The 25,291-nt window shown below is 46.1% G+C and overlaps 1 protein-coding gene across 7 annotated transcripts in view; it reads right to left on the reverse strand.

Annotated features, from left to right (window-relative positions):
• The window catches only part of FCHO1 (FCH and mu domain containing endocytic adaptor 1), a 507,107-nt gene that overhangs the window by 297,864 nt on the left and 183,952 nt on the right, over positions 1 to 25,291 (reverse strand). For all 7 annotated transcript variants that reach the window (XM_082267054.1, XM_082267048.1, XM_082267051.1 and 4 more), the window contains one exon: positions 8,601 to 8,753. In XM_082267054.1, the coding sequence (XP_082123180.1) occupies positions 8,601 to 8,753 (153 nt within the window). The remainder of the gene's footprint in view (positions 1 to 8,600; positions 8,754 to 25,291) is intronic.

Below are 25,291 nucleotides of genomic sequence, written 5' to 3' on the forward strand. Positions count from 1 at the left end.
GTCGCAAGGATACTCACCAGTCGCAAAGATACTCACCAGTCGCAAAGATACCCACCAGTCGCAAAGATACCCACCAGTCGCAGGATACTCACCAGTCGCAAGGATACTCACCAGTCGCAAGGATACTCACCAGTCGTCAAGATACTCACCAGTCGCCAAGATACTCACTAGTCGCAAGGATACTCATTTGTGTTTCCAACGCTTATGATGCTCGTCTGAAATGTGAGTTTAATATTTTTTATGCACAATAAACAGATTGTTTTTATGGAATTACGCTATGTCCCTGTCATCATCATGGTGAAGTGACATCCTGTGGTTGTTTAAATCTCATAGGTCTCTATGGGTCTACTCATTAATTTGAGTGACCCATTTGTTCTGGTAAGCTGCCACTTTGCTTGTCTCTTGGTGATCTATACACGGGTGTTTTTTCTTCAACATTCCTGGTTCATGTGAATGCTATACTTACCTGCTGGGACTTTTGGCTCCTTGAATCCTTATCCAATATACTTCACATCACTATTGAGGAATTTATTTGGACACAATCTTGCCTTCTTTTTCCCATTGCATGGACATTTTCATATTTTGGACACTAATATGTATAGTTTCAATTATTTGTCCATTATCACTATCTGATTTGTATTTTTTGATTAATATTGCTTTTGGCACCTATGTCATTATTTGCGTCACCTTAATTGCATTTGTTCAATTTGTTTAACGCAGCACATATTGTTACTAGATGCTATATGGGGATTCTATTTCTATGATTCCTATGTGTTGCTGCTTTTCCTTTAAGATTCACAAACGAACATCTTTTATTAGCTCGGAAAATTTACACATTTACATGGTATAAGGCTACCTACTTGAACAGGGGATGTCCCCACAAATTTGAGAAGATTTGGCAATGCTGGTTGGCTACATCAGAGACTCTTAATTGAAGTATTGATGAGTGATTATCAAACTTGGGGCTGGGAGATTTCATCCTAAGATCTGTCTTTTGCTGGATTGCTGTACTGACTGGTTTTCATGTGACTCCTGCCTACTAGCGAGCACTACCATGGGGGTGGGCGGGGGGGGGGGGGGTGTTTTGCTTTTTTATGTGTTTGTATTGTCTGTTTTGTTACAAAATTCATAAATAAAAATTTTCAAAAAAATAAAAGGATTCCGTGAATGGTTCTACACTTTGGTGTACTCAAAGCATATATGCTAGAGGTCTCCTTATACAAATGGCCACTAGGGAAAAAATAAGAAAACTATGCGCAATAAACAATTTAATAAAAAGGTATATGCAATTTAGAAGTATTATATAAAGAAAAATCCTACGACACAAACCTAGCTCTACATCTTAATAATCTGAGGTCTCAATTACGCTCTGCCCTTATCGCAGATCATGACAAATCCCTTAAAATATTGAATTTAATTACTCCCTAGGGTAACAAAGAAGGTAAGTTACTGGCCTCTCAACTACGCCAACGCCAAAATAAAATCCAAAAACGAATCCATCATGCTACTGGGAAGGTAGTACTCAATCCTCAAGAAAAAGCAGATACCTTCTCAGAATATTATAAATCACTATACAATCTAAAAGATGATAATGGCACCTCCAACCCACTACTAACAATATAACAGAATTTCTAAAAAAAGTGAACTTGTCAAAAATTGACCCTACCTCCTTAGATCAACTTAACAAACTAATATCCATGGATGAAACTCTAAAGATAATAAAGAATTACTGAAAAATAAATCCCCAGGAATTGATAGTTTATCAGGGGAATATTACGAAGCCTTCAATGAGATTTTAGTCCCTTACCTACCAAATATGTTTAACCAAGTAGCAAATTCTAAACATTTCCCCAAAGAATTACTAGACGCTATAATAATCATATTAACAAAATCAGACAAAGACCCCTCATCCCCCTTAAATTATAGACCTACATCTTTACTAAACTCTGACCTAAAAACGTATGCAAAAATATTAGCCAATAGCGTAATAGCTATAACTCCTTCTCTGATAGGTCCTGCCCAGGTAGGATTCGTACAGGAGAGACAAGCACCAGATGGATGCTGAACTTAGGCCCTGTTCACACTTGAACGTATTTCAGTTTGCAAAACGCTCATCTCTGAAGTCTCAAGATGCCCAACAAGCAAAATCCCATTAATTTCAATGGTCTTTGTTCACATCCGAGCGTTTTATCTCCAGAAGAAAAACGCCTGAAGCTTAAAGTACATGAGCTTCTTTTTTGGCTGATTACAAGCATTTTTGTTAGATGTCAATGCCTGCCTCCAAACACCAGCAAAAAACGCCTGAAAAAAACCTGAAAAAAACGCCTGTAAAAAGCCCAAAAATATGCCTGTAAAAAGCCCAAAAAAACACCTGAAAACGATATGCTCAGGTGTGAATAGAGCCTTAATGAAATACATACCGATCAAACGCCCTCCTTGCTCCTGGCGCTAGACGCAGGAAAAGCATTCAATGGAAATGTAATCCCAATGCATTCTAAAACGCTAATGAAGCTTGGTTTTAAGGGCTTTATCCATTCATCTATACTCAAGCTACGGCAAAGGTTTTTACATCAGGTATAATCTCTACAAGTTTCACCTTAACAAACCACACCAGACAAGGTTGCCCACTTTCCCTGCTAATCTTTTCATTGGCAATAGAACCGCTAGCAGAATATATACGAACAACCCTCGATATCAAAAGTATGACACTAGATCAATATTAACATAAACTAGGTTTATTTGCCGACTATATCATACTCACAATAACCAATCCCAATTCTTCTTTGCCAGCCGTCCAAAAATCACTAGAAAAATTTACGGAAGTGTCATACTACAAAAAAAACAAAACAAAAGCTTTGTTCTCCCTATGAATCTTCGTACGACTCTAGTCGATAATCTGCGCACGAAACATGCATATAACTGGGATGAAACCTTTTTAGGAAACCAACTCACCTTCCCTCCAACTAAAATATATGAAGCTAATTTCCCCACTCTTTTAGACCAAATCAACAAAGACTTGCAAAACATACAAAAAATCCCAACTATCTTGGGTTTGTAAAAAAGCTGCATTTAAAATGCAAACTTTACAAAAATGTTGTACTACTTCTGATCTTTACCTATTCCAATTCCTGCTAGATTTGTAACGCGACTGAATAAGAAACTAAAAAGTTTATTTGGAATGGTAAAAAACCCAGAGTGGTGTTCTCAATACTAACCAATAAATCCTTAGGGGGGTATGAGTTTACCAGTTATTAAAAGAGTTGTAAAGTCAAAAGATTTTTTTTTATCCTAATGCATTCTTTGCATTAGGATAAAAAAACCTTCAGGGTGTAGTAGCACCCCCAGCACCTCCTAATACTTACCTGAGGTCCTTCTCTGTCCAGTCATGTCCACGAGACCCTCGGCCGTACGGGACTCTGCTTCCTGATTGGCTGGGACACAGTCGCGGTGCCACTGACTCCCGTGGCTGTCAATCAAAGTCAGTCAATCAAGAGAGAGGGGGCGGGGCCAAACGGCAGCTCTGTGTCTGTATGGACACACAGAGCTGCAGCTGGGCTCGGGTGCCCCCATAGCAAGCTGTTTTCTGTGGGGGCACTCGATAGAAGGGAGGGGCAAGGAGCAGCAAAAAATGGACTGGAGAAGAGGAGGATCCAGGCTGCCCTGTGAAAAACCAAGTATAACCTGTTTTATTTAAAAAAAAAAAAAAAAAATTACAAAAATAAACAGACTTTACAATCACTTTAAAGGCTATTATTATGCAACCTTACTAGACCAAATGAAATTTTGGTTTTCATCACCTGAAGACAAATTATGGTTAGATATTGACAAAGAGGTTACCAAAGGTCATGATCTATATGCCCTAGCAATTGCTAGCTTTATTTTTCCTAAAATAACATACCCAATCTTTTTAGTATCAGATCTTCAATAACAGCATGGAAACATATCCTCTCTAAAACTAAGATCATGACTATTGTAGTACCAAATAATAAACTATGATAAAAATGGATTTTTGTAAAATCTTACCGTAAAATCCTTTTCTCTTAAGCTCATTGACAGACGCAGTCCTCTTGATTAATAACACATTGGGTTATACTGCCCTCTACAGGAGTAGCACACTAGACGGAAGGAAAACGTTCTGGCCACACCTTAGGGGCAGTCCCAGAGGGTATATCCTCTCTCTCTCTGCTACAGGAAGTCAGTTATTTTACAAAGCAGTGTCAGAGAATTTAACCCAACCCAACTCAAAAAACCGAGGGGCGGGTACTGCGTCTGTCAATGAGCTTAAGAGAAAAGGATTTTACGGTAAGATTTTACAAAAATCCATTTTTCTCTGTCGCTCATTGACAGACGCAGTCCTCTTGATTAATAACACATTGGGACGTCCCAAAGCAGTGCCACAAATGAGGGGTGGGATAACAGAAACATTTAAATCTAGAAGGCCCAACCGGTGCCGACTAGAAGTCTCAAAGGCTCATTAAACTAAAGGATGAGACTCAACTGAAAATCCAACGGAAAAAAACCCTTGAGGTAGACCACCGGTCTCCTCAAATTGCGGCCTGCAGAACCTTGCGGCCAAAAGAGGCATCCGCCGATGCCATCACATCAACTTTATAAAATTTTGTAAAGGTATGAACCGACGACCAGGTAGCCGCCTTGCAAACCTGGATCACTGACGCCTGATGGCGGAAGGCCCAGGAAGCACTAAGCGCCCGAGTGGAGTGCGCCTTAACAGGGAACGGGGGATCCCGACCCTTAATAGAATAAGCCTGTACCACCGTCTGTCTGATCCATTTGGAGATAGTCGCGGTAGATGCAGGCAACCTTTTTGGGGCCATCCGTGATCACAAAAAGTGAATCCGTTTTAGGAAACGAGTCCGTAGTCTTCAGGTATACCCTGATTGCCCGAACCACATCCAAGGAATGTAACGCAAACTCCCGAGGATGACTGGGCTTAGGACACAGGGAAGGTAATACAATATCTTCATTCAGATGAAACTCTGAAACCACTTTAGGAAGGAAGGATGGATTCGGACGAAGAACCACCTTATCCCTATGAATCACCAGATATGGGGAACGACAAGATAATGCAGCCAGTTCTGACACCCTGTGTGCAGAAGTGATAGCCACCAAGAAGGCCACCTTCTGGGATAAAGTAAGCAAGGGAATCTCCCTGATATCTTCAAAGGGAGGTTTCTGAAGAACCGACAACACCAGATTAAGATCCCAGGGCGGTAAGGGCGCGCGCAGTGGCGGAGCCAGGTGCCGCACTCCCTGGATGAAATTCCGCACCAAGTGAAGAAAACGTTCTGTTCAAGGAACGGAAACTACCGCTCCCTGTAGCATACGAATGTTGGAAGGGAAGAATCGCACCAGTAGAAGTGATCGACACTATCTCGTATCCCGACCGTATGACCTCCTGAACCCCTTTGTACGGGATTCAGGAAAGCCCTGGATCTGGAAACCGGTGAAGACGTCCCCCCCCCCCAGAAATGGATGGGGGCGCACCTTCAGGCTGTGTTGGTTTTATCTTCAGGTTTGGCTGAGCCGGATTTTTGTTTACCCGACCAGCGTCCTCTGAAACCCCCTGAGGGGGCTTTGGAGCCCTTCTCGCTCGCCCCAGCGGAGCGAACAAACCTTTTATGAGTGGAAAAGGAAGGTCCTCGCCTGTTGCGAGGTCCCTTGCCCTTAGCAGTCTGTGGCAAAAAAGTGCTCTTGCCCCCAGTGACATCCTTTATAATCTCATCTAAGGTGGCCCCAAACAGGCGATCCCCCTGAAAAGGGAGATTAGTCAAAGCTTTCTTGGAACCTAGATCCGCCGACCAGCACTTTAACCACAACACACGTCTGAGGACCACTGCTGACATCGATGCATGCCCTAACAAGGGAGTGGCATCCAGGGCGGCCTCACAGACGAACTGTAGTCCTTGTATAATTTGTTCCATCAAATCAGATGCTGCCGGGGGGGATACTTCTCCCCTTTAAGTCATGGCGTAACAATTTGGCCCATTCTGTCAATGTTTGTGAAACTAGACCAATGGCAACCACTGGCCTAAAGGTTGACCCTATCAGGGAAAAAATGGTGCGGGATTCCGCTTCCACTTTTCGATCCACCGGATCCTTAAAGGACGGAGCGTCCTCCAACGGGATAACAGAGGCTTTATTTAGTCTGGAAATCGGTGGGTCCACCACTGGTGGTACCGTCCATTTTTTTAATGAGGGATTCCTCAAACGGATAACGCCTAGCAATGCGTTTAGAAACAGCAAGGGCTCGTTTCGGATGATCCCATTCCTCTTTAATTTTATTGCCAAAACATTTGGGTAAAGGAAAAACCTTCGCCATCTTGGCACGCTTACTAGTACCAAAATGAATTTCCATCTCGGTTACCTCTGCCGGTGTAACCTCAAGTCTTAAGGTTTCCCGGACAGACACAACTAGTGCGTCCACCAGCGCTTCTTCTTGTGCTATGGTGGAGGCAGATACGTCCTCCTCACTGTCTGAGGAGACATTACCTGAGACAACAGCCCCAGCAGAGGGACCTGCAGCTGCAGTGACCAGCTCACAATCTGTATCTGAAGTATCAGATGAAATAGGGGTAGGCGGGGGTCGCTTTCTTGACCCCTGTCCCTGACAGGCTACCTCCACCCGGGATACCAAAGACTCCAAAACTGCTGATAATGCATCAATAACCAGTGGGGTACTGGAGGGTCCTGCGGCCACCTCGAGGGGATCAGGTGGGGACACATGTGTGGCAGGGTCCATGATTATACAAGACACTTGTGCTTGAAGATCTCACAGGAACACTGGAGAAAAAAGCTGCCTAATAAAAAAGTTTTCTAAAAAATCTTGCCAGGACCAAGATCCCAGCAAGGAACTTAGGCTCCTAACTAGACAAAAAAAACTGACTTCCTGTAGCAGAGAGAGAGAGGATATACCCTCTGGGACTGCCAGTAAGGTGTGGCCAGAACGTTTTCCTTCCGTCTAGTGTCCTACTCCTGTAGAGGGCAGTATAACCCAATGTGTTATTAATCAAGAGGACTGCGTCTGTCAATGAGCGACAGAGAAAATCTGCTTATTGATGGATGAATGGATTAAACAGGACCACAATCTATTCCAAAATCTACCTTCACATTAGAAGACCACATTCTTGATTAAGCTTGGTGAGTATGCCCATTTAAAGGATTTTGACCCCAACAAATACGTAGAAATCCCTTTAGCAATCTGGAATTTTCGAACTAAAAATGATAAACAAAAAAAGGAAAGAAACTTCTCTTTTCTAAAAGCTATTGTTTTCCTAGTCAAATGATAACAAAAACTCCTATATGATTAAATGGTAAAAGGATTTAGCTTAAGAAATTTCTTGGGGATCAGTGGAAGAAATCCTTTCTGATAATTAGTAAATCCTCTTCATGTAACAAACTCTGAGACAACTCAAAAATAAATATTAAAATTAATGGTACCTGACTCCATACAAATTATCAAAAATATATCCATCCACATCCCCCGTATGTTAGAGATGAACTTAACAGATTGGCAATCTTCTACATATTCTATGGAGCTGTAAAAGCTTACATGGTTTTTGGAAATCAGTTTTTTCCTTCATAGCAAACCTAAACAGGAAACCTAAACAAGCTTACTCCTGCTACAGCCTTATTAGGAATTAATCTTTATATCTATCCCACAATATATATAACAATTGTAGTTCATATATTATTAACAGCAAGGAGGCCCACTATAACCAATCTGTGGAAATCCACTGATGCACCTAACTTATTGACTGTCATTTCCAGACTAAACACCCAAGCACAATACGAATTGCTGCTAGTATATAAGAACTAATCCACCATTACCTTTAAAAATAAAGGGAAAACCTGGTTATCCCATCATAAAGCTTCCAAATACTTAAAGGATTGTAAGCTTTAGTATAGTTACAAGTTTAAAATATCTTTAGTCCTCATGTGACATTTTAGGTTTCTCTTGGTGTAATTTACAACGTGTTCTACTTTTTACGTTTCACGCACGTTGACACAACTCTCTGTTTAACTTGATGCCCAGTCCATGCCTACAGTTTGATCTGGTCAGAGCACATTAAGACATTTATAAACTCTTCAAATCCCTTCCTTTGTTGAATTTAATCTTTTCATTGTCAACTTTTGTACATGGTATTCAGTATTGATACTTTTAGCAAATTAATAAAATTTAACGTTCAAAAAAAAAAAAAGTAATGTAAAAAACTTTGTGCTGGTCCATAGTACAGGTGTGAAAGCTAAAGTGATTGCGTAAAACTTGTCAAGATGCAAGTTTTAGAAACACATTCGGTTCAATTCACAAAGCCAACATATTCATATTGAACAAATCCGTATTTTTTTAAAAATGACAGTTTTTTTGCACTAGAAGTCTGAAAATAAACATCCTTATGGCAAGGAAATCGTGAATTGGTCCCAATATGATTGTTCATTAGACAGTATGCCTTTAGAATTTTCATCTAGCCAATAAAGGGTATCCTTTGAACATTTGTTAGCACAAAGGCACACGCACTTTCTTACAACAAAAATTTGCTAAACAGATACTGAGAAACAAACATTTTGCCCATTATCCTCACCTTGTCCATCTCTTTCTGTGGGGAACCTTCCCTGCGCAAACGCTCCTGCTCAGCAAATCTGCTGCAGTAGTTGTCCCGGGATTTTTGAAGGAGCTGTGAACTACACTGCAGAAGCTGAATGACCTCCAAAGTGCCAGACATCTCCTCTTTGGCCTGTGGTAATAAACAAATAAAAAAATAAGAGCAAATTTAACACAAATTGTTACAACAAATTTATTGGTACCTCAGAGCCTAATTAGCTCCTATCCCTATCCTGCCTTACAGGGGATTACAGAAGAGTGGAAGACAAATTCAAGTACACTGGACAACAAATATACATTAACAGTTAGAGTCCATTCAGACTAGCGCGACTTGTCAGGCGACTTGGTCGCCTGACAAGTTGCGTTCGGTCGCTCGCCATTGAGTAGTACAGGACCCGTTCTAATAGGAGCGACACAAGTCGCTCCGACTTAGAAAAAGGGTCCTGCACTACTTTGGGGCGACCAGGAGGCAACTTGCATTGACTTCAATTATATGGTTAACAGCGATTCTGGAAGATCTCAGGATGAAGAGACCATTCCACTGGATCAAAGCGTTGATGGCTTTGGGGAAGTCCACCTGTCAATTATCCACACCAGGGATATGGGATAGCAGAAAGAGCTGGCAATTGGATTTCTGCCCAGGAGTTAATCAATTTAATTTCTATTAGGGAAGCCTGAATTCTGGTGCCTCCTTGATCATTTATAAAGGGCACCGGTGTGGCATTTTCTGACTGTACCCTGACTGGGTGACTTTGTAGTAGGGAGGCCCAGATGCTTTCACTTCCAGAATGTAGGCGTAGAATATCAGGCGCCATGGACAACTAGGGGAGATGTAAACACAGGATCTATTAATGGGGACAGACAGTTGATTGCTGCAATTCTATAACCACTGAATAGTACATACGGTAGCTTCTCCTGTTGGAATTAGTGAATGTCCTCCCATTACAGATGTAGCTGTTGGGGATCTTCTCAAGAAAAGCACTGCCCCCTATTCCTCTCCATCCTGCTGTTTGCAGGACCTGAATTTCACAATAAAGTGGCTGCTCAAGGCCAATCAAACTGCCCAGTGCGTGGTCTCCTTCTCCAGCTAAGCTTAGCTAGAGAAAGAGCCCATGCCCTGTGCACACATGCAGTTTAAATAGCCTGCAGCAGAGGTCCCCAAACTTTCTAAGCAAAGGGCCAGTTTATGGTCGTTCAGACTTAAGGGGGGCCGGCTGTGGCCATTGAGAGTAGAAAAGGTCCATCGGAAACAAACATTGCCCCATCGTTGGGGGAATTGTGCCCCATCATTGATGTCATTGAGCCCCATTGTTTGTGTCATTGGGATGAATTGTTCACATACTTTGTATCATTGGGGAGGAATTGTCCCCTACCATTGGTGTCATTGAGCCCCATTGTTCATGTCACTGGGAGAAACTGTGCCCCTTTATTGGTTTTAGTGGGGGGAAATATGCCACACTGTTGGCATCAGAGGATGAAAGTAGTGCCCCAAGGGCCACAAAGCAAGCAAGGGGCTGCAGATTGGAGACCAATGGCCTCAAGCAACCGCTACTGAGCTAAGCTGAAGCTGGGATGGGATGCACTGCGCAGTTTGAAGGGTCCAGAGTGGCCACGAAATGTGAAAATCAGCCTGTCTTGCAAACAACAACATGGGGAGGAACGAGTGGCCAGCACATTTTTTTGAAGACAACTCCCAACGGCTGCATCTTCACGATTTCCAACAGGAGGAACTATGGTATGTACTATTCCTTAGATAAAGAATTGCATAGGGGAATATTTTGAAAATCTTCCTGAAGATGAAATTCTACTTTAAGCCCAAAATCTAAAGAGCTTTTTCTAATTTCCAATTCTGACAAAAACCTTTTAACCTTTTCACTAGAAATGATGCTCTGTTAGACCTGGTAATCTCAAACCATGCAGAGCTTATTAATAACATTCATATAAAAGAACATCTGTGTAGCAGTGACCATAATACGATTTCTTTTGATGTTAGCTGTAAGCAAAAAACGCATACAGGAAATACAAAAACACTTAAATTTAACCACTTTACCACTAGAGGATTTTGCTGTCTTACGTCTGGGCCACTTTTTACGATTCGGCGCTGTGCGACTTTAACTGACAATTGCACGGTCGTGCGACCCCGTACCCAAACGAAATTTACGTCCTTTTTTTTCCCACAAACAGAGCTTTCTTTTGGTGGTATTTGATCACCTGTGATCATCTATTTTGAAAAAATAACAATATTTTTAACTTTTTTTTATATGAAATTCCCCCCCAAAAAAATGTAAAAATCAAATTTGTTAAAAAATTTTGGCCAATTTGTTTTCTGCTACCTATGTTTGGTAAAAAAAATCACAATAAGCGTATTTTGATTGGTCTGCGCAAAAGTTATTGCGTTTACTAACTAAGGGAAAGATTTCTGTCATTTTTTTTTTTTTTTCAACGAGTAATGGCGGCGATCTGCGATTTTTTTTGCGGGACTGCTACATTGGGGCGGACAGATCGGACCCTTGACTGACATTTTTGACAATTTTTGGGTTACCAGTGACATTACTGCAGTAATCAGTGCTATATATATATATATATGCACTGTTACTATAAAAATGACACTGGCAGGGAAGGGGTTAATTTTATTGGAGAGGGAGGGGTTAATGTATGCCTGGTGCTTACTAACGTGTGTGGGGGGAGGTGACTGAGTGAGTCAGGGACAGATCGCATGTTCAGCTATGCTGAACCATGCGATCTGTCCCTGCCTGTCACTTAAGAGATCCGCCCGCTCTGTTTACACAAGCGGGCGGTTCTCCACACTCGATTTCCCGACGATCGAGGAAGAGCAGCGGGGATCGCCGCCGCTCCTCCCCTGGCCCGACTCCCGCAGTGACTGAAAACAGCAGGAGCGTGATTCCGGCGGCGCGCGAGCGCCGCCTACAGGGGGGGGAGTCCAGCGACGTAGTACTACGTCGCTGGACGATAACGAGCCACATTGCCACAGTAGCAGCAATGTGAGCAGATGTAAAGTGGATAAGAGAGCAAATTTTTCAAGGATGAGGGCTGCTCTCCAGGATTTAGACTGGGAGGGAATATTGGCATCGATAAGCACAGAACAGAAATAGGAAATTTTCAAAAAGACTTTAAGCAAACTCACTGCAAAGTATATTCCCATGGGTAATACGTTTAAAAGGCTAAAAATAAAACCTATGTGGCACACAGCCAAAGTTAAAAAAGCTATAGATAAAAAAAAAAGAGCTTTTAAAAAATATAAAAATGAAGGAACACTATCATTGTTTAATTGTTACAAAGAGTATAACAGAATATGTAAAAGGAAATCAAGGACGCAAAAATTCAAAACGACAGATTGCAAAAGATAGTAGGACAAACCCCAAAACATTCTTCAAATATATTAACAGTAAAAAGGTTAGGTCTGAGCATGTAGGCCCTTTACAAAATAATCAGGAGTGGGTGACTGGGGACAAAGAGAAGGCACATTTATTAAATACTTTCTTCAGCTCTGTATATAACAAAGGAGAATGGGGGAGCTTATGACCATAATGAGGATGGGATTGACACAGCCCCAAATGATCTACAATGGCTCAAATGTGATATGGTCCAGAAATATGTAGACAGAATAAGGGTGGATAAAGCGCCTGGACCAGATGGCATCCACCCATGCATCCTAAAAGAATTGAGCGCTGTAATTTCAAAGCCTTTGTTTCTAATTTTTAGGGACTTGTTAAGGACTGGAATAGTACCACTGGATTGGCGTAGGGCCAATGTGGTGCCTATATTTAAAAAGGGATCAAATTCTTTGCCAAGTAACTATAGACCTGTTAGTTTAACTTCTATAGTCAGGAAGATACTGGAGAGTTTAATAAAAGACCACATTGATGAGTTCTTGCTAGAAAAAAATATATTTTAAAGCAACAGACATAAGGCTGCAACTAACGATTAATTTGTCTGTCGACTAATCTATCGATTATTTTTACGATTAGTCGACTAATCTAACGATTATTTTTATTTTATTTTTTTGCTTAATTGAGTGTTTTTTTGATTAGCTAATTAATCCTGTAATTAATACAGACCCATCAGTAAGCCCCCCTCCCAGTAAAGACCCCTCAGTAAGCCCCCCTCCCAGTACAGACCCCTCAGTAAGTCCCCTCCCAGTACAGACCCCTCAGTAAGCCCCCTCCCAGTACAGACCCCTCAGTAAGCCCCCCTCCCAGTACAGACCCCTCAGTAAGCCCCCTCCCAGTAGACCCCTCAGTAAGCCCCTTCCCAGTACAGACCCCTCAGTAAGCCCCCTCCCAGTACAGACCTCTCAGTAAGCCCTCCCACCTAGTACAGAGGATGGATGAAAGGATAGACACGGATGGATGGATGAAAGGATGGAGACACGAATGAATGAAAGGATGGAGACACGGATGAATGAAAGGATGGAGACACGGATGAATGAAAGGATGGAGACACGGATGAATGAATGAAAGGATGGAGACACGGATGAATGAATGAAAGGATGGAGACACGGATGAATGAATGAAAGGATGGAGACACGGGTGGATGGATGAAAGGATGGAGACACGGGTGGATGGATGAAAGGATGGAGACACGGATGGATGAAAGGATGGAGACACGGATGGATGGATGGATGGATGAAAGGATGGAGACATGGATGGATGGATGGATGAAAGGATGGAGACACGGATGGATGAAAGGATGGAGACACGGTTGAATGTATGGATAGATAGAGATGTGGTTGGATGGATAGATGGGGACATGGGTGGATGGTTTGAGGAGTTGCTTTGAATATAATTAATAAATTAAATAGCATTTTTGGTTTGTGACGCTCACATGCAGTAAAGATCCGTTGTAAAGTGAACCTGTCACCAGAGAAAAATGGAGGCTGTCAAAGCAACGTCACATTCTGCAAATGCTAGTTACTTGGCTGTCATGTTTATCCTCCTGCTTTAATACATGGTATCCTTTATCTGGGACAGGATATACATAGGAAACATATACATCATATCATTGTGACAGCCAGACAACCTGCATCTTCAGGAGTGGATTGGGGATGACAGTCTCCATGCATCTCTATGGATAGGTTTGCTTTAAAGAGACGATAACATTTTGTATATTAAAAAATATATATAATCATGTTGGGGGGACCATGTGACTGAGGGGGGAGGGGGTACTGCCTACCATGGAGTTGTGTTTGAAATACTGAAATAACTAGAAATGCGCAGGAAATCCACCATACAGAGTCCATTGACAAGTAATAAAGATCCGTCTCAGGCAATCACTCTCAGCTGAGTCCAATGAGAGATGAAAATGAGGGTCGCATGGCGTTCCATTACACTTCATAGAACAAAGACTGCGACTTCTCTGTATGTTAAAGTCACAGTCCGCCCTTATAACAAATGTAAAAAATGTGGCAACAATAAAAAAAAAAAAAAGGGGCATTTTTCTAACTTTTGCACCTGCAGAGCATTGCAACCACATCACTGCCTCAGGGTGCAGAGCGTCGCTCGCCTCCGGGATGTCATGCCGCTCACAGACACTCTGGACTGGAGCGCAGCGGGGGCCGGGGGCGGGGCAGTGCAGCCTGCAGCGGCCCCAATCAATGTAGCGGCCCGGCCGGTAATGCGAGCAGGACTGGACTCCTACCTCCGAGATTCGGTCTGGGTCATTAGTGATCAATAGATCCAGGATTGCGTTTTCTCTAGTAGGAGAATCCACCAGCTGTGACAAGTAATTATCCTGTAAGGTTTCCGTGAATAGACCGGCCTTATGCGAGTGTGTAGTCCCCTCTCCCCAGTCAATGTCGGGATAATTGAAGTCCCCCAATATGATGACTGATCCTAGCTTTGCCACTTTACCCAAAAGTGCTAAAAATTCCAGCTCTACCTCCTCCCCTTGTTTAGGTGGCCTATAGCAAACCCCCACAATTACTTTTCCCTTTTCTCCTTCCCTAAGGAGTTCTACCCATACGGATTCTAACTCCATACTCATCCCTTCCGTAATGTCACTCCTCTCAATCACCCTTACATTGTTCTTGACGTAGAGACATACCCCTCCCCCTCTTTTTCCTACCCTGTCCTTCCGGTACACAGAATACTCTTGGATATTTGCCAGTCATGTGAGGGGTCGAACCAAGTCTCCGCTATTCCCACAAGGTCTATGTCCTCCTCATGTACCAACATATCCAACTCATCCATTTTATTAGCTAGGCTCCTGGCATGAGCATATACCCCTCTTAGTTTTACGGAAGTTAAACGTGATTGGTGGTTATGTTTATTCCTGTTTGGTCTGAGGTTCTCCCGCACAGACCTACCGATTGACGTTGTGGACCTACTGTCGCTGCTGACCCTACAACTGCCTTCAGTCCTTTGCTCCCTCCTAACTGACTCTACTTCTGAGCCCTCCCCCCCCCCCCCCCGTCTCCTAGTTTAAAAGCCCCTCCAACTTGGTGGCCATCTTTCTCCCCAAAAGAGCTGTACTGTCCCCATTAAGGTGCAGCCCATCCTTACTAAAGAGTCGGTAGCCGACTGAGAAGTCAGCCCATTTCTCCAGGAACCCAAACCCCTCCTTCCTACACTAGTTCCTCAGCCACTTGTTAAGTTCCCTAATCTCCTTCTGCCTCTCCTGTGTGGCTCGAGGTACAGGCAGTATTTCAGAGAAAACCACCTTGGAGGTCCTTTTCCTCAATCTATTACCCAAGTTCCTGAAATCGTTCTTTAGGATCCTCCACCTACCTTTAACTTTGTCATTAGTGCCCACATGCACCATGACCGCTGGGTCATCCCCAGCCCCGCACAATAATCTGTCTGTCAGATCTGCGATGTGCCGAACGCGGGCGCCCGGTAAACAACATACTGTTCGGTTCACGAGATCTTTTTTACAGATTGCCCTCTCTGTCCTCTTGATAATTGAGTCCCCCACTACCACAACCTTTCTAACCTTTCCTGAGTTACGGCCCCCCTTCTTCCTGGAGCTGTCCCTCCCCTGGCAGCTGGGGGAGGGCGCATGCTCCAGCTCTGCCACCCCTGAGTTGATATCCCTCTCAACCTGCAACTCGGCAAATATGTTAGGGTGTACCAACTCAGGACTGGCCTCCCTGACACTCCTCCCACTAACATTCCCAACAGTCACCCAGCTGCGTACCTCTGCTGCTTGGGTCTCCTCTATTCCTCCCTCCTCTATGCTGGCCCCTGCCAGCGCCTGATGGGTCATGTCTAAGCTCCTTTCCAGGTTGTTGATGCGACGCAGTCTTGCCACTGTGTTCTCTAGATCCACGATGTGGGCTTCCAGAGCAACAAGTCGCTCACATCTTGCACAGCAGTATTCGTCCTCGATTGGTTCATCAAGAAACTCATACATGGCGCAAGAAGTGCAGAGTGGCATCCCCAATCCTGTCGGACATTATTACCCACTACTCTATGGGGATAATGTTAACGACCTGCTCTTCCTTACCTACACTACCTCTATCTCCCCTGGTACTAAACCTGGGGTACTCACCAGTCGCTAATATACTAACCAGTCACTTGCGCTACTAAAAACATTGTCTATCTGCTCACATGTCCATGCAAAAAGCCGTATGTAGGATATACTATATGCCCCTTTTCTGTGCGAGTCAATGAACACATAGCCAATATTAAGAAAGGCCGGACTAAGCATAGGGTGCCTAAACATTACCTTCGCTATCATAACAGGGACCCAACACTGGTAAATTGTCACACAATTTATTCTAATAGATAAATATTCTCCCCCATGGGGGGGTGGTTTTGCTGTTAGAGGTGTTTCGCGTATAGAAACTTTTTGGATCTATGAGCTCAGATCCTATTAACCACATGGCATAAATGTCAAGTGGGACATTAATGCCTTCATCAATAGGTCATGAGCTCATGGAAATAGGGGTGAAAACTCCCCCTCCCCCTTTTTCTAAATATAGTTTTAACCACTTAAGCCCCGGAGGATTTGGCTGCTAAAGGACCAGGGGTTTTTTTGCGATTTTTTACTGCGTGACTTTAACGGACAATTGCGCGGTCGTGCGACGCTGTACCTAAACGAATTTGACGTCCTTTTTTTCCCACAAACAGAGCTTTCTTTTGGTGGTATTTGATCACCTGTGCGATTTTTTGATCACGCGCTATAAACAAAAAAAGAGCGTAAATTTTGCAAAAATAACAATATTTTTCACATTTTTTTATATGAAATTCCCCCAAAAAAAAAGTAAAAATCAAAATTTTTTAACATTTTTCGGCCAATTTGTTTTATGCTACCTATGTTTGGTAAAAAAAATCGCAAAAAGCGTATTTTGATTGGTTTGCGCAAAAGTTATCGCGTTTACTAACAAAGAGAAAGATTTTTGTCATTTTTGGTGTTTTTTTTTTTAACGCGTAATGGCGGCGATCTGCGATTTTTTTTTCGGTACTGCGACATTGCGGCGGACAGATCGGACCCTTGACTGACATTTTTGACACTTTTGGGGGGGACCAGTGACATTACTGCAGTAATCAGTGCTATACATATGCACTGTTACTGCAAAAATGACACTGGCAGGGAAGGGGTTAACTTTATTGGACAGGGAGGGGTTAAGTGTGTCCTAGGGGCGTGCTTTCTACTGTGTAGAGACATGGCTATTGGTGTAAAAGCAAAGATCAACCGTTCTACATAGTAGAACGGTCAGATCTTTACTTTTACACAGGGAGAACTGACAGGCAGCTTGTTTACACAAGCTGCTCTGTCTTTCTCCCTTCACAGGAGCGATCGCAGTGTGACTGGCGGACATCGAGTCCGCCGGTCACACGCACTGACTTGCCTGTGAACGAGCCGCGGCGGGCGCGCGCCTCGGCGGGCGGGCGCGCGCCTCGGCGGGCGCGCGCCCGCCCGCGATAGGCTCGCAAGTCAGTGACAGGCGAGTGACGTACCGATACGTCACTCTGCCTGGCCGGGGCTGACCGCCGCAGTATATAGTCGTGCGGCGGTCGGCAACCGGTTAATTAAAAATTGTTCTATGTATTTTTTTTTTTTTTTTTGTATAATCATTTTTTATTGAGAAAGTTGTGATGACAATACAGTAAATTACAGAAAACAAAAAGGAAAACTCAACGTGAGGCAAATCAAGGCCAATGGTACATAACTGAGCAACAACAGTAGAGACTAGACAAACCACAATAAATATGCAAACTAGTAGATCAAAAGGTGAGGCTAAGCCCCAGGGTGGGGACCCAGGCCGGCATAAACCTGTGTGGTGGCAGGGCTCCCCCGGGTCCAGGCATTCGGCCCCATTGGACCCACCACTCCCCCTCTGATGAGGATGTAGAGAGAGAGAGCCCCTGCCCCCAAACAATAAAGCTTGTAAGAGAAAAACAAAAACAGCACGGGCCATCTAGGTCCACCACAACAGGGCGAGCTGCTGCACAGTGCTCAAGAGGGGAACTCTGCCATCTAAAAAGGAAAAGGTCAGGTAACCAACGGGTGTCCACGCGTGGCTCCAAGGGCAATTGACATATGAACACATGCAAGGTTATGTAGCAGGAAGGCAGGAGGCCTGCAGTACCCGCTGGTGGAATGAGGGGTCGGCTAGAGCAAGGATTGCCACATCCAGACTGGAGGACACCGGGAGAGAGTTGGGTGCGTAACAACGCCATTGTGACCAAGCTGCATCAAACCTCTCCCAGGTACCCCTACACGTAGCCATCCACTCCTCAGCCTCCATAATCTCCTTCACTTTGGGAAGCCAATCTGCCTCGCTAGGGATACGGGGGGTTTTCCAATGTATAGGAATGAGGCGCTTGGCGGCATTGAGAAAGTGTGGGAGAGCGCCCCACTTATATCGTGGGATGGGCACTGGGGGGACATGCAGGAGGAAAAGCCCTGGAGAGTACGGTACGTCCAGACCCAAGCTGTCCCGGATGTGTCTCCTCACTATCTCCCAGAAAGTCCTGATCAGAGGGCACGTCCACCATACGTGAAGGAGCGTCCCCCTCTGCCCACAGCCCCTCCAGCACTCATCCAAAACACCGGGGCAAAATCTAGCTATAGTCACCGGGACCCGATACGATCTTGTGAGCAGCTTATCATTATTCTCCTGTGTCTTGGAATCCACGGAGCTAGAGTGGGTCAAAACGATACAGGCTGTGGAGGTGCTCCGAGGTAAACTAAAGGTGCAGGTCCCATTCCCATTCCCTAATAAAATATGGTTTGGGGGAGGGTTTGGCTGCTTCCAACAATTAATACAGGAGCGAGATCAAATGTGGCTGCGGGTCGCGGGCTGCCCATAAGCGTTCAAAGTCAGTGAGCTTGGTTCTGATCTGGGCCGTCTGGCAGACAGAGGTCACAAAATGGGTCAATTGGCGGTATCTCCAGAAGTCAAAGGGAAAGCTTCTGTAGCAATCTCTCAGCGTAGCCAAGGGGACCAGTGCCCCAGCAGACCAGAAACGAGCCAGACTGACCTTGCCATCTCTAGCCAAGGAGCCCAGCGATGAAAGCCGCTCCCCAGGGGGGAACCATGGAAAACCCCCCACAGAGGCCAGCGGCGAAGTGAGAGGAGCCAAAGCGAAGGAGCCATTTAGTTTGCCCCACACACATAGCGAATGGGCTGTCAAAGGGGACACCCAGTGCGACAAGCCTCTGTTCTCAGCCGGCACCCACGGGCATAAGCCAGGTTGCGACCCGTGACCGTTTTCTCTAAAAAAAACACATTTTGGACGAGGTCTGGAACCTCCAATCCAGCAGGCGTTGAAGAGCCACAGCTCTATAGTACTGGAGGATATCAGGCAAGCCAAGGCCCCCATTGCACTTGGACCTATGCAGTAAAGTAACAGCTATCCTGGGTCTCTTACCCCCCCCCTCCTCCCCCCCCAAACATAGGTAATAAAAAGAGGTTTTTGAGTTCAGTAAAGAAGCGTCAAGGGAGCGGCACAGGGATCATCTTCAGGAGAAACAGTACCCGGGGGAGGACTGTCATTTTGAGGATATTCGTGCGACCGATCCATGTGGAAGAGGACCTATCCCAGGAGTCAAGGTCTGCACGAATCCTTCGGAGGAGAGGGGCGTAAATACAAGCGTACAGGGATTTCAGGGAACTAGTAAGGTGAATGCAGAAGAATCTCATGGAGGAAGCCGTCCACGTGAAGGGAAAAGAAGCCCACAGCGTGGACGCCATAGGCGAGGGTATGGTGACTGGTAGTATCTCGGACTTGGAATAGTTAATTTTACATTGCCATACGCCGAGAGCTCCGCCATCAGATTGGGCAGCGAGGTGACCGGGTCCACTGCATGGAACAGAACATCGTCCGCATACGCGGAGAGTTTGTGCTCTGTGGAACCCACGGTTACCCCCTTAATGTCCACATTTGCCCGCACCTTACGGAGCAGGGGCTCCAATGCCAGGGCAAATAGGAGGGGCAAAAGGAGGCAGCCCTGTCGCACGCCATTTCTGATGGGGAACGTCTCAGAGGCAGCCATTGACCCTGACCTGTGCCGAAGGGGACAGGTAGAGTGCAGAGATCCAGCTTAACATACGAGGACCTAGGCCCAGCTGCCGCAAGACGACCCTGAGAAAGCTCCAATCAACCCGATCGAAAGCTTTCTCAGTGTCCGTCAAAAGCAACAAATAGGGGGGTTGTGGGGCCTGTGAACGGACCCAATGAATGGGGTGGAGGGCACGGACTGAGTTGTCCCTGGCCTCCCGACCCAGGACGAATCCGGTTTGATCCGGGTGCACAACTCTGGGGATCAGAAATTTGAGCCGATTCGCCAAAATATTGGAGAACAGCTTCAGATCTGTGTTCAATAGTGAAATCGGGTGGTAATTTTGTGGCAGTGTATGGTCTCTGCTGTCCTTCGGAAGGACAGTAATGTGGGCTAAAGACATGTCTCTGGGGAGGCGACCATCCTCAGCCAGAGTATTGAAAAAAGCGCACATGTGAGATTGGAGGTGCGGAAAGAACTTCAAATAGTACGCCTTGGTGAGACCGCCCAGGCCGGGAGCCTTCCCTGTCCGGGAGAGACTTCACCGTGGCCAGCAATTCTTCCGCCGTGATGGGAGCCTCCAAATCCACACGTTGGTCCGAGGAGATATTAGGCATACCCACGGAGGACAGATAGTCATCAATCTCCTGACTATTTCGCAACAGTGAGGTCGCGTCAGGGTCCAAATTATACAGAGCCGCATAGTAGTCGCGAAACATCGACGCCAGTTTAGAGTTATGGTACACCAGATCTCCTGCGGGGGAGTGGAGCTTAGCACCATGGAAAGACAGCCGGTGTTTCCGGAGGGCCCTGGCCAGCATTCTACCATATTTGTTACCAAACTCGTAGTATCTATGGGCCAAATAGCGTAGTCTGCAGGTGATCTGGCAGCCCAGGAGTTTGGCAAACATGGTGCATAATTCAGTCAGTCTAGTCAGAGCCGTGGGGTCAGAATTAAGTCTATGCGTCAATTCCGCGCGTTGCTGAGCGGTAAGGACACATTGAAAGTCCACCTGCCGTTCCTTTTTAAGTTTAGACCCCCAGGCAATAAGGGAACCCCGATCAACCGCCTTATGGCCCTCCGACACCATACTGTCATCCACTTCCCCCGTAGCATTGTCAGTAAAGTAATGGGCCAACGTCTCCTCCACCCCCGAGTTGACCCGCGGATCATCCAGGAGGTTCTCATTGAGCCTCCAGGACCAGGGCTTGGCTGACCCCGACGATACCGCAACGCGCAAAGTACCGGGCGCATGGTCCGATATAGTAATTTGCTCAACGGTAGCGTCCAGCAGCAGGTCAAGGGTGCCGTGGTCAACGTATAGTAAGTCAATCTGAGTATACACGTCATGGACATTAGAGTAGTAGCTATAGTCACGGGCTGTAGCATTGAGTATGCGCCAACTGTCAACCAGGGCATGTTCTTGGAAAGATTTGCGAAAGTGACGCAGGAACGCGTAGGAATGTGTCGAGAGGCCTGCCGACACATCCAGGGACGGGTCAGGGCACGCGTTAAAGTCCCCTCCCAGTATCAGACGGCCCTCCCGGAAACCGGCCAGAAGCTCTAACACTTTATCTATGAAAGTAATCTGCTGGGAGTTGGGGGCATACAGCGTGGCAAAAGTATAGGCCTGACCCAATATCGTGCCCTTGAGAAACACAAAAGGCCCTGGGGGTCAGATTGGTGTGCTGACATCTGGAAAGGGCAAGTCTTGTGTATCGCAATGGCAGTCCCCCGGGATTTAGTTGTCGGGGAGGGGCTCAAGCACCATTGAGGGTACAAATGTATCGGCAATTTGGGGGTGGATGAGGCTGTGAAATGGGTTTCCTGCAGGAAGACTATCTGCGCCCTAAAACGCTTCAACTCCAGCCACAAGCGACTACGCTTATTAGGAGAGCAGAGACCCCGGACATTGTAGGACACTACCTTAACTTCCGCCATGATACCTGAAAAACAACCATCAGAAGCACAGCCACAGAAACAGGGAGCCAGGCGTGGACATTCCCAGACCGTAAGAAAAAAAAAGGAGGCAGAGAAAAAGAAACAAAAAGCAATAACATTAAAACACATTGCCATGAAAAATAAGAACATAAGGTATAACAGCCCGGAGACAAACTCCAGGCAAAGAGACCAGGGGCGGGCAGGAGGCCCCCCCCCCCGAGGGAGAGGCCGCCCAAGCCAGACATGGCGCCCAAATACAGGCAAATACCCATGTCTAAAAAAGAACAAGGGTAAGGCCTACTAGGGAAACATGATCAGACATGAGGAGCGGGAGCCCGCACAGTCCCCGCATATCAGTGCTATAGGTAGCATAGTCCGGGGTCTAAAATAGGGGGAAAAATGCAAACCACAGGCCCAGTCAGAGGACAGCTATGGGGCAACCCCCACCAGGAGTCTTGAGCAGAATGAAAGTCAGGCAGCAACGGGGAAGGCAATGGGGGCAGATCCAAGTGGGTCAAGGTCCTCAAACAGGACTGGTACGGGGGGCAGGGTCAGGTGGGCCTCACCCGACTGGCGTTTGCTGCCCCCGAGAGCCTCTCTGAGCCCGGGCAGGGAGCCACGGATCCTGCAACCTGCGGGAGTGCGATGTTGGAGTCCTGGCACCAGTCCACAAAATCCACAGGGCCAAGATCCAGGCGCGACAAAAAATTAGGGTCATCCTTCGTGCGAAGCACCGCAGACTTGCCATCTCGTTCAGCTTGCAGGCTGAAGGGGAAACCCCAGCTATAAGTAGCTCCCACTGCTTTCAGGGACTCCAGAAGGGGTTGGAGTGCCCGTCGCATTAGAGTGCGTAGAGACAGATCTTGATAAAAGAACAGGTGGGTGCCATCAAAATCGAAAAAGGGGTGTCTGCGCATACGCTGCATAAGCTGTTCCTTAATTCCATAGCGGTGAAGCTTGCAGATAATGCTCCTGGGATTGTCCACATCCAGCGTAGTTGGTCTAAGTGCCCTGTGGGCCCTGTCAATCTCCATAGGGGCAGTCGCAGGTAAATCCAGGATCTCCCTGAAGATATCCTGCAGGGTGGGAATAATATCCCTGGCAGCTGTAGCCTCCGGCACCCCCCCTTATTCTAATATTAGAGCACCGACTAGGATTTTCATAGTTATCTAGTTGACAAATGAGGGCTTCAATGTGCTGGTCCTGGAGTCACTCACCAGCCTAAGCGATGGGATCGGAGATGCCCCTAGCTGCAGGGAGCCTCAGGCCGCAGAAGCAGCATCCCCGTGCTTATCCTGGCCGGGCGCCATCTTGGAAATCTCGCCACGCGAGCCCCGGCCTTCCGTGAAGAAGGAGCTGATGGGGGTGCCGACTGGGCCCTCCTGCGCTGCGGCATGAGGTCTGGGAGCACGGTGGAGGGTTGTGTCACCCGGTATGCAGCTGAAGAAGCGGCGGGATGCGGGAGCTGAAGAGCCGCGTGTCCTCACTCGGTCATAGCAAAGCCACGCCCCCTGTTCTATGTATTTTAACCATTGATTGACATTACTTTTTTATTTTATTTTTTACATATATCTTTTTCTTAGAATATTGTTATGTGTTGGTTGTTACCATTATTCAATTTTATTACATACGATCTGCAAATGAACGTATTGATTTGATACGAATATAGTACAAATAGAATACATCGAATAGGAGGAGTTACGGTCAGTCTATCGCCTCGAATTTATGTATCAGCTTATCCCCGGCTTATTTGTACCCAATCTAGTTCCACATCATTTAACTCTTATTTGCTCAGATAACTCCTTTTATCAATTGTGTCTTTAACCACTTCCATACCGAATCATGTAAAATGACGTCGGCAAAGTGGTTGTCTAGATCCGGGCCGCCGTCATATGACGTCGGCCCGTTCTAGCTGCTACTGCGCGCCCCCGGCGGCGCGCAGCGGCGCGATCAGGGATGAGGCTCGTCCCTCGGACATAGCCCATCACTGATCAAGGTAAACAGCCAATAGAAATTGGCTGTTTACCACGTGATCGGCTGTGTCAATCACAGCCGATCACATGAGCGGCTCCAGCACGAGCCGCTCGTTCTCTCTGCAATGCGCGCCCCCGGGGGCGCGCAGAGCAGCGATCGGGGACGAGGCTCGTCCCTCGGACAGAGTCGATCCCCGATCTAGGTAAAGAGCCAATGAAATTGGCTCTTTACCACGTGACCGGCTGTGTCCAATCACAGCCGGTCACAAATGTCAACAGAGAACACGGTAACTAGCTGTCACCGTGTTCTCCTCCTCACACACTAATCCTGTGTGAGGAAGAGATTGTGGTAACAGCTAGTTACCAACTACAGTGCACCCTAAACACACTGATTGCCCCCCCCCCCAATAAAGAGCACCTGTCACTAGCCCATCAAAGTACCCGAGTACCTGTCATCAGGTACTCAGATGACAGGTACTCGGGTACTCTGATGGGCTGGTGACAGGTATTCGGGTACTCTGATGACAGGTACTCAGGTACTCTGATGACGGATACTCTGATGACAGGTACTCGGGTACTCTGATGACAGGTACTCGGGTACTCTGACGGGTACTCGGGTACTCTGATGACGGGTACTCGGGTATTTTGATGACAGGTACTCGGGTACTCTGATGACGGGTACTCGGGTACTCTGATGACAGGTACTCGGGTACTCTGATGACGGGTACTCGGGTACTCTGATGACGGGTACTCGGGTACTCTGATGACAGGTACTTGAGTACTCTGATGACGGGTACTCGGGTACTCTGATGACAGGTACTCGGGTACTCTGACAGGTACTCGGGTACTCTGATGACAGGTACTCGGGTACTTTGAGTACCTGTCAACGGAGTACCCGTCATCAGAGTACCTGAGTACCTGTCACCTACCCATCAGAGTACCCGAGTACCTTCCACCTGCTCATCAGAGTACCTGACGCCTGAAGTACCCAAGTACTTGCCGCCTACTCATCAGTACCCATCACTACTCATCAGTACTCATCAGTACCTATCACGTATCAGTACTGATCATCAGTACCCATCAGTACAGTATCACCTATCAGTCAGTGAGTACTACTCATCAGTACCTATCACCTGCCTGTCACCTGCCCATCAGAGTACCCGAGTACCTGTCACCTGCCTATCGGAGTACCCGAGTACCTGCCACCTGCTCATCAGTACCAGAGTACCTGTCACCTGCCCAACAAAGTACCCGAGTACCTGTCACTCTTCATACAGCCACCATGTC

This window comes from Pelophylax lessonae, assembly GCF_965119305.1.
Source record: "Pelophylax lessonae genome assembly, chromosome: 1".
Classification (NCBI taxonomy): Eukaryota; Metazoa; Chordata; class Amphibia; order Anura; family Ranidae; genus Pelophylax; species Pelophylax lessonae.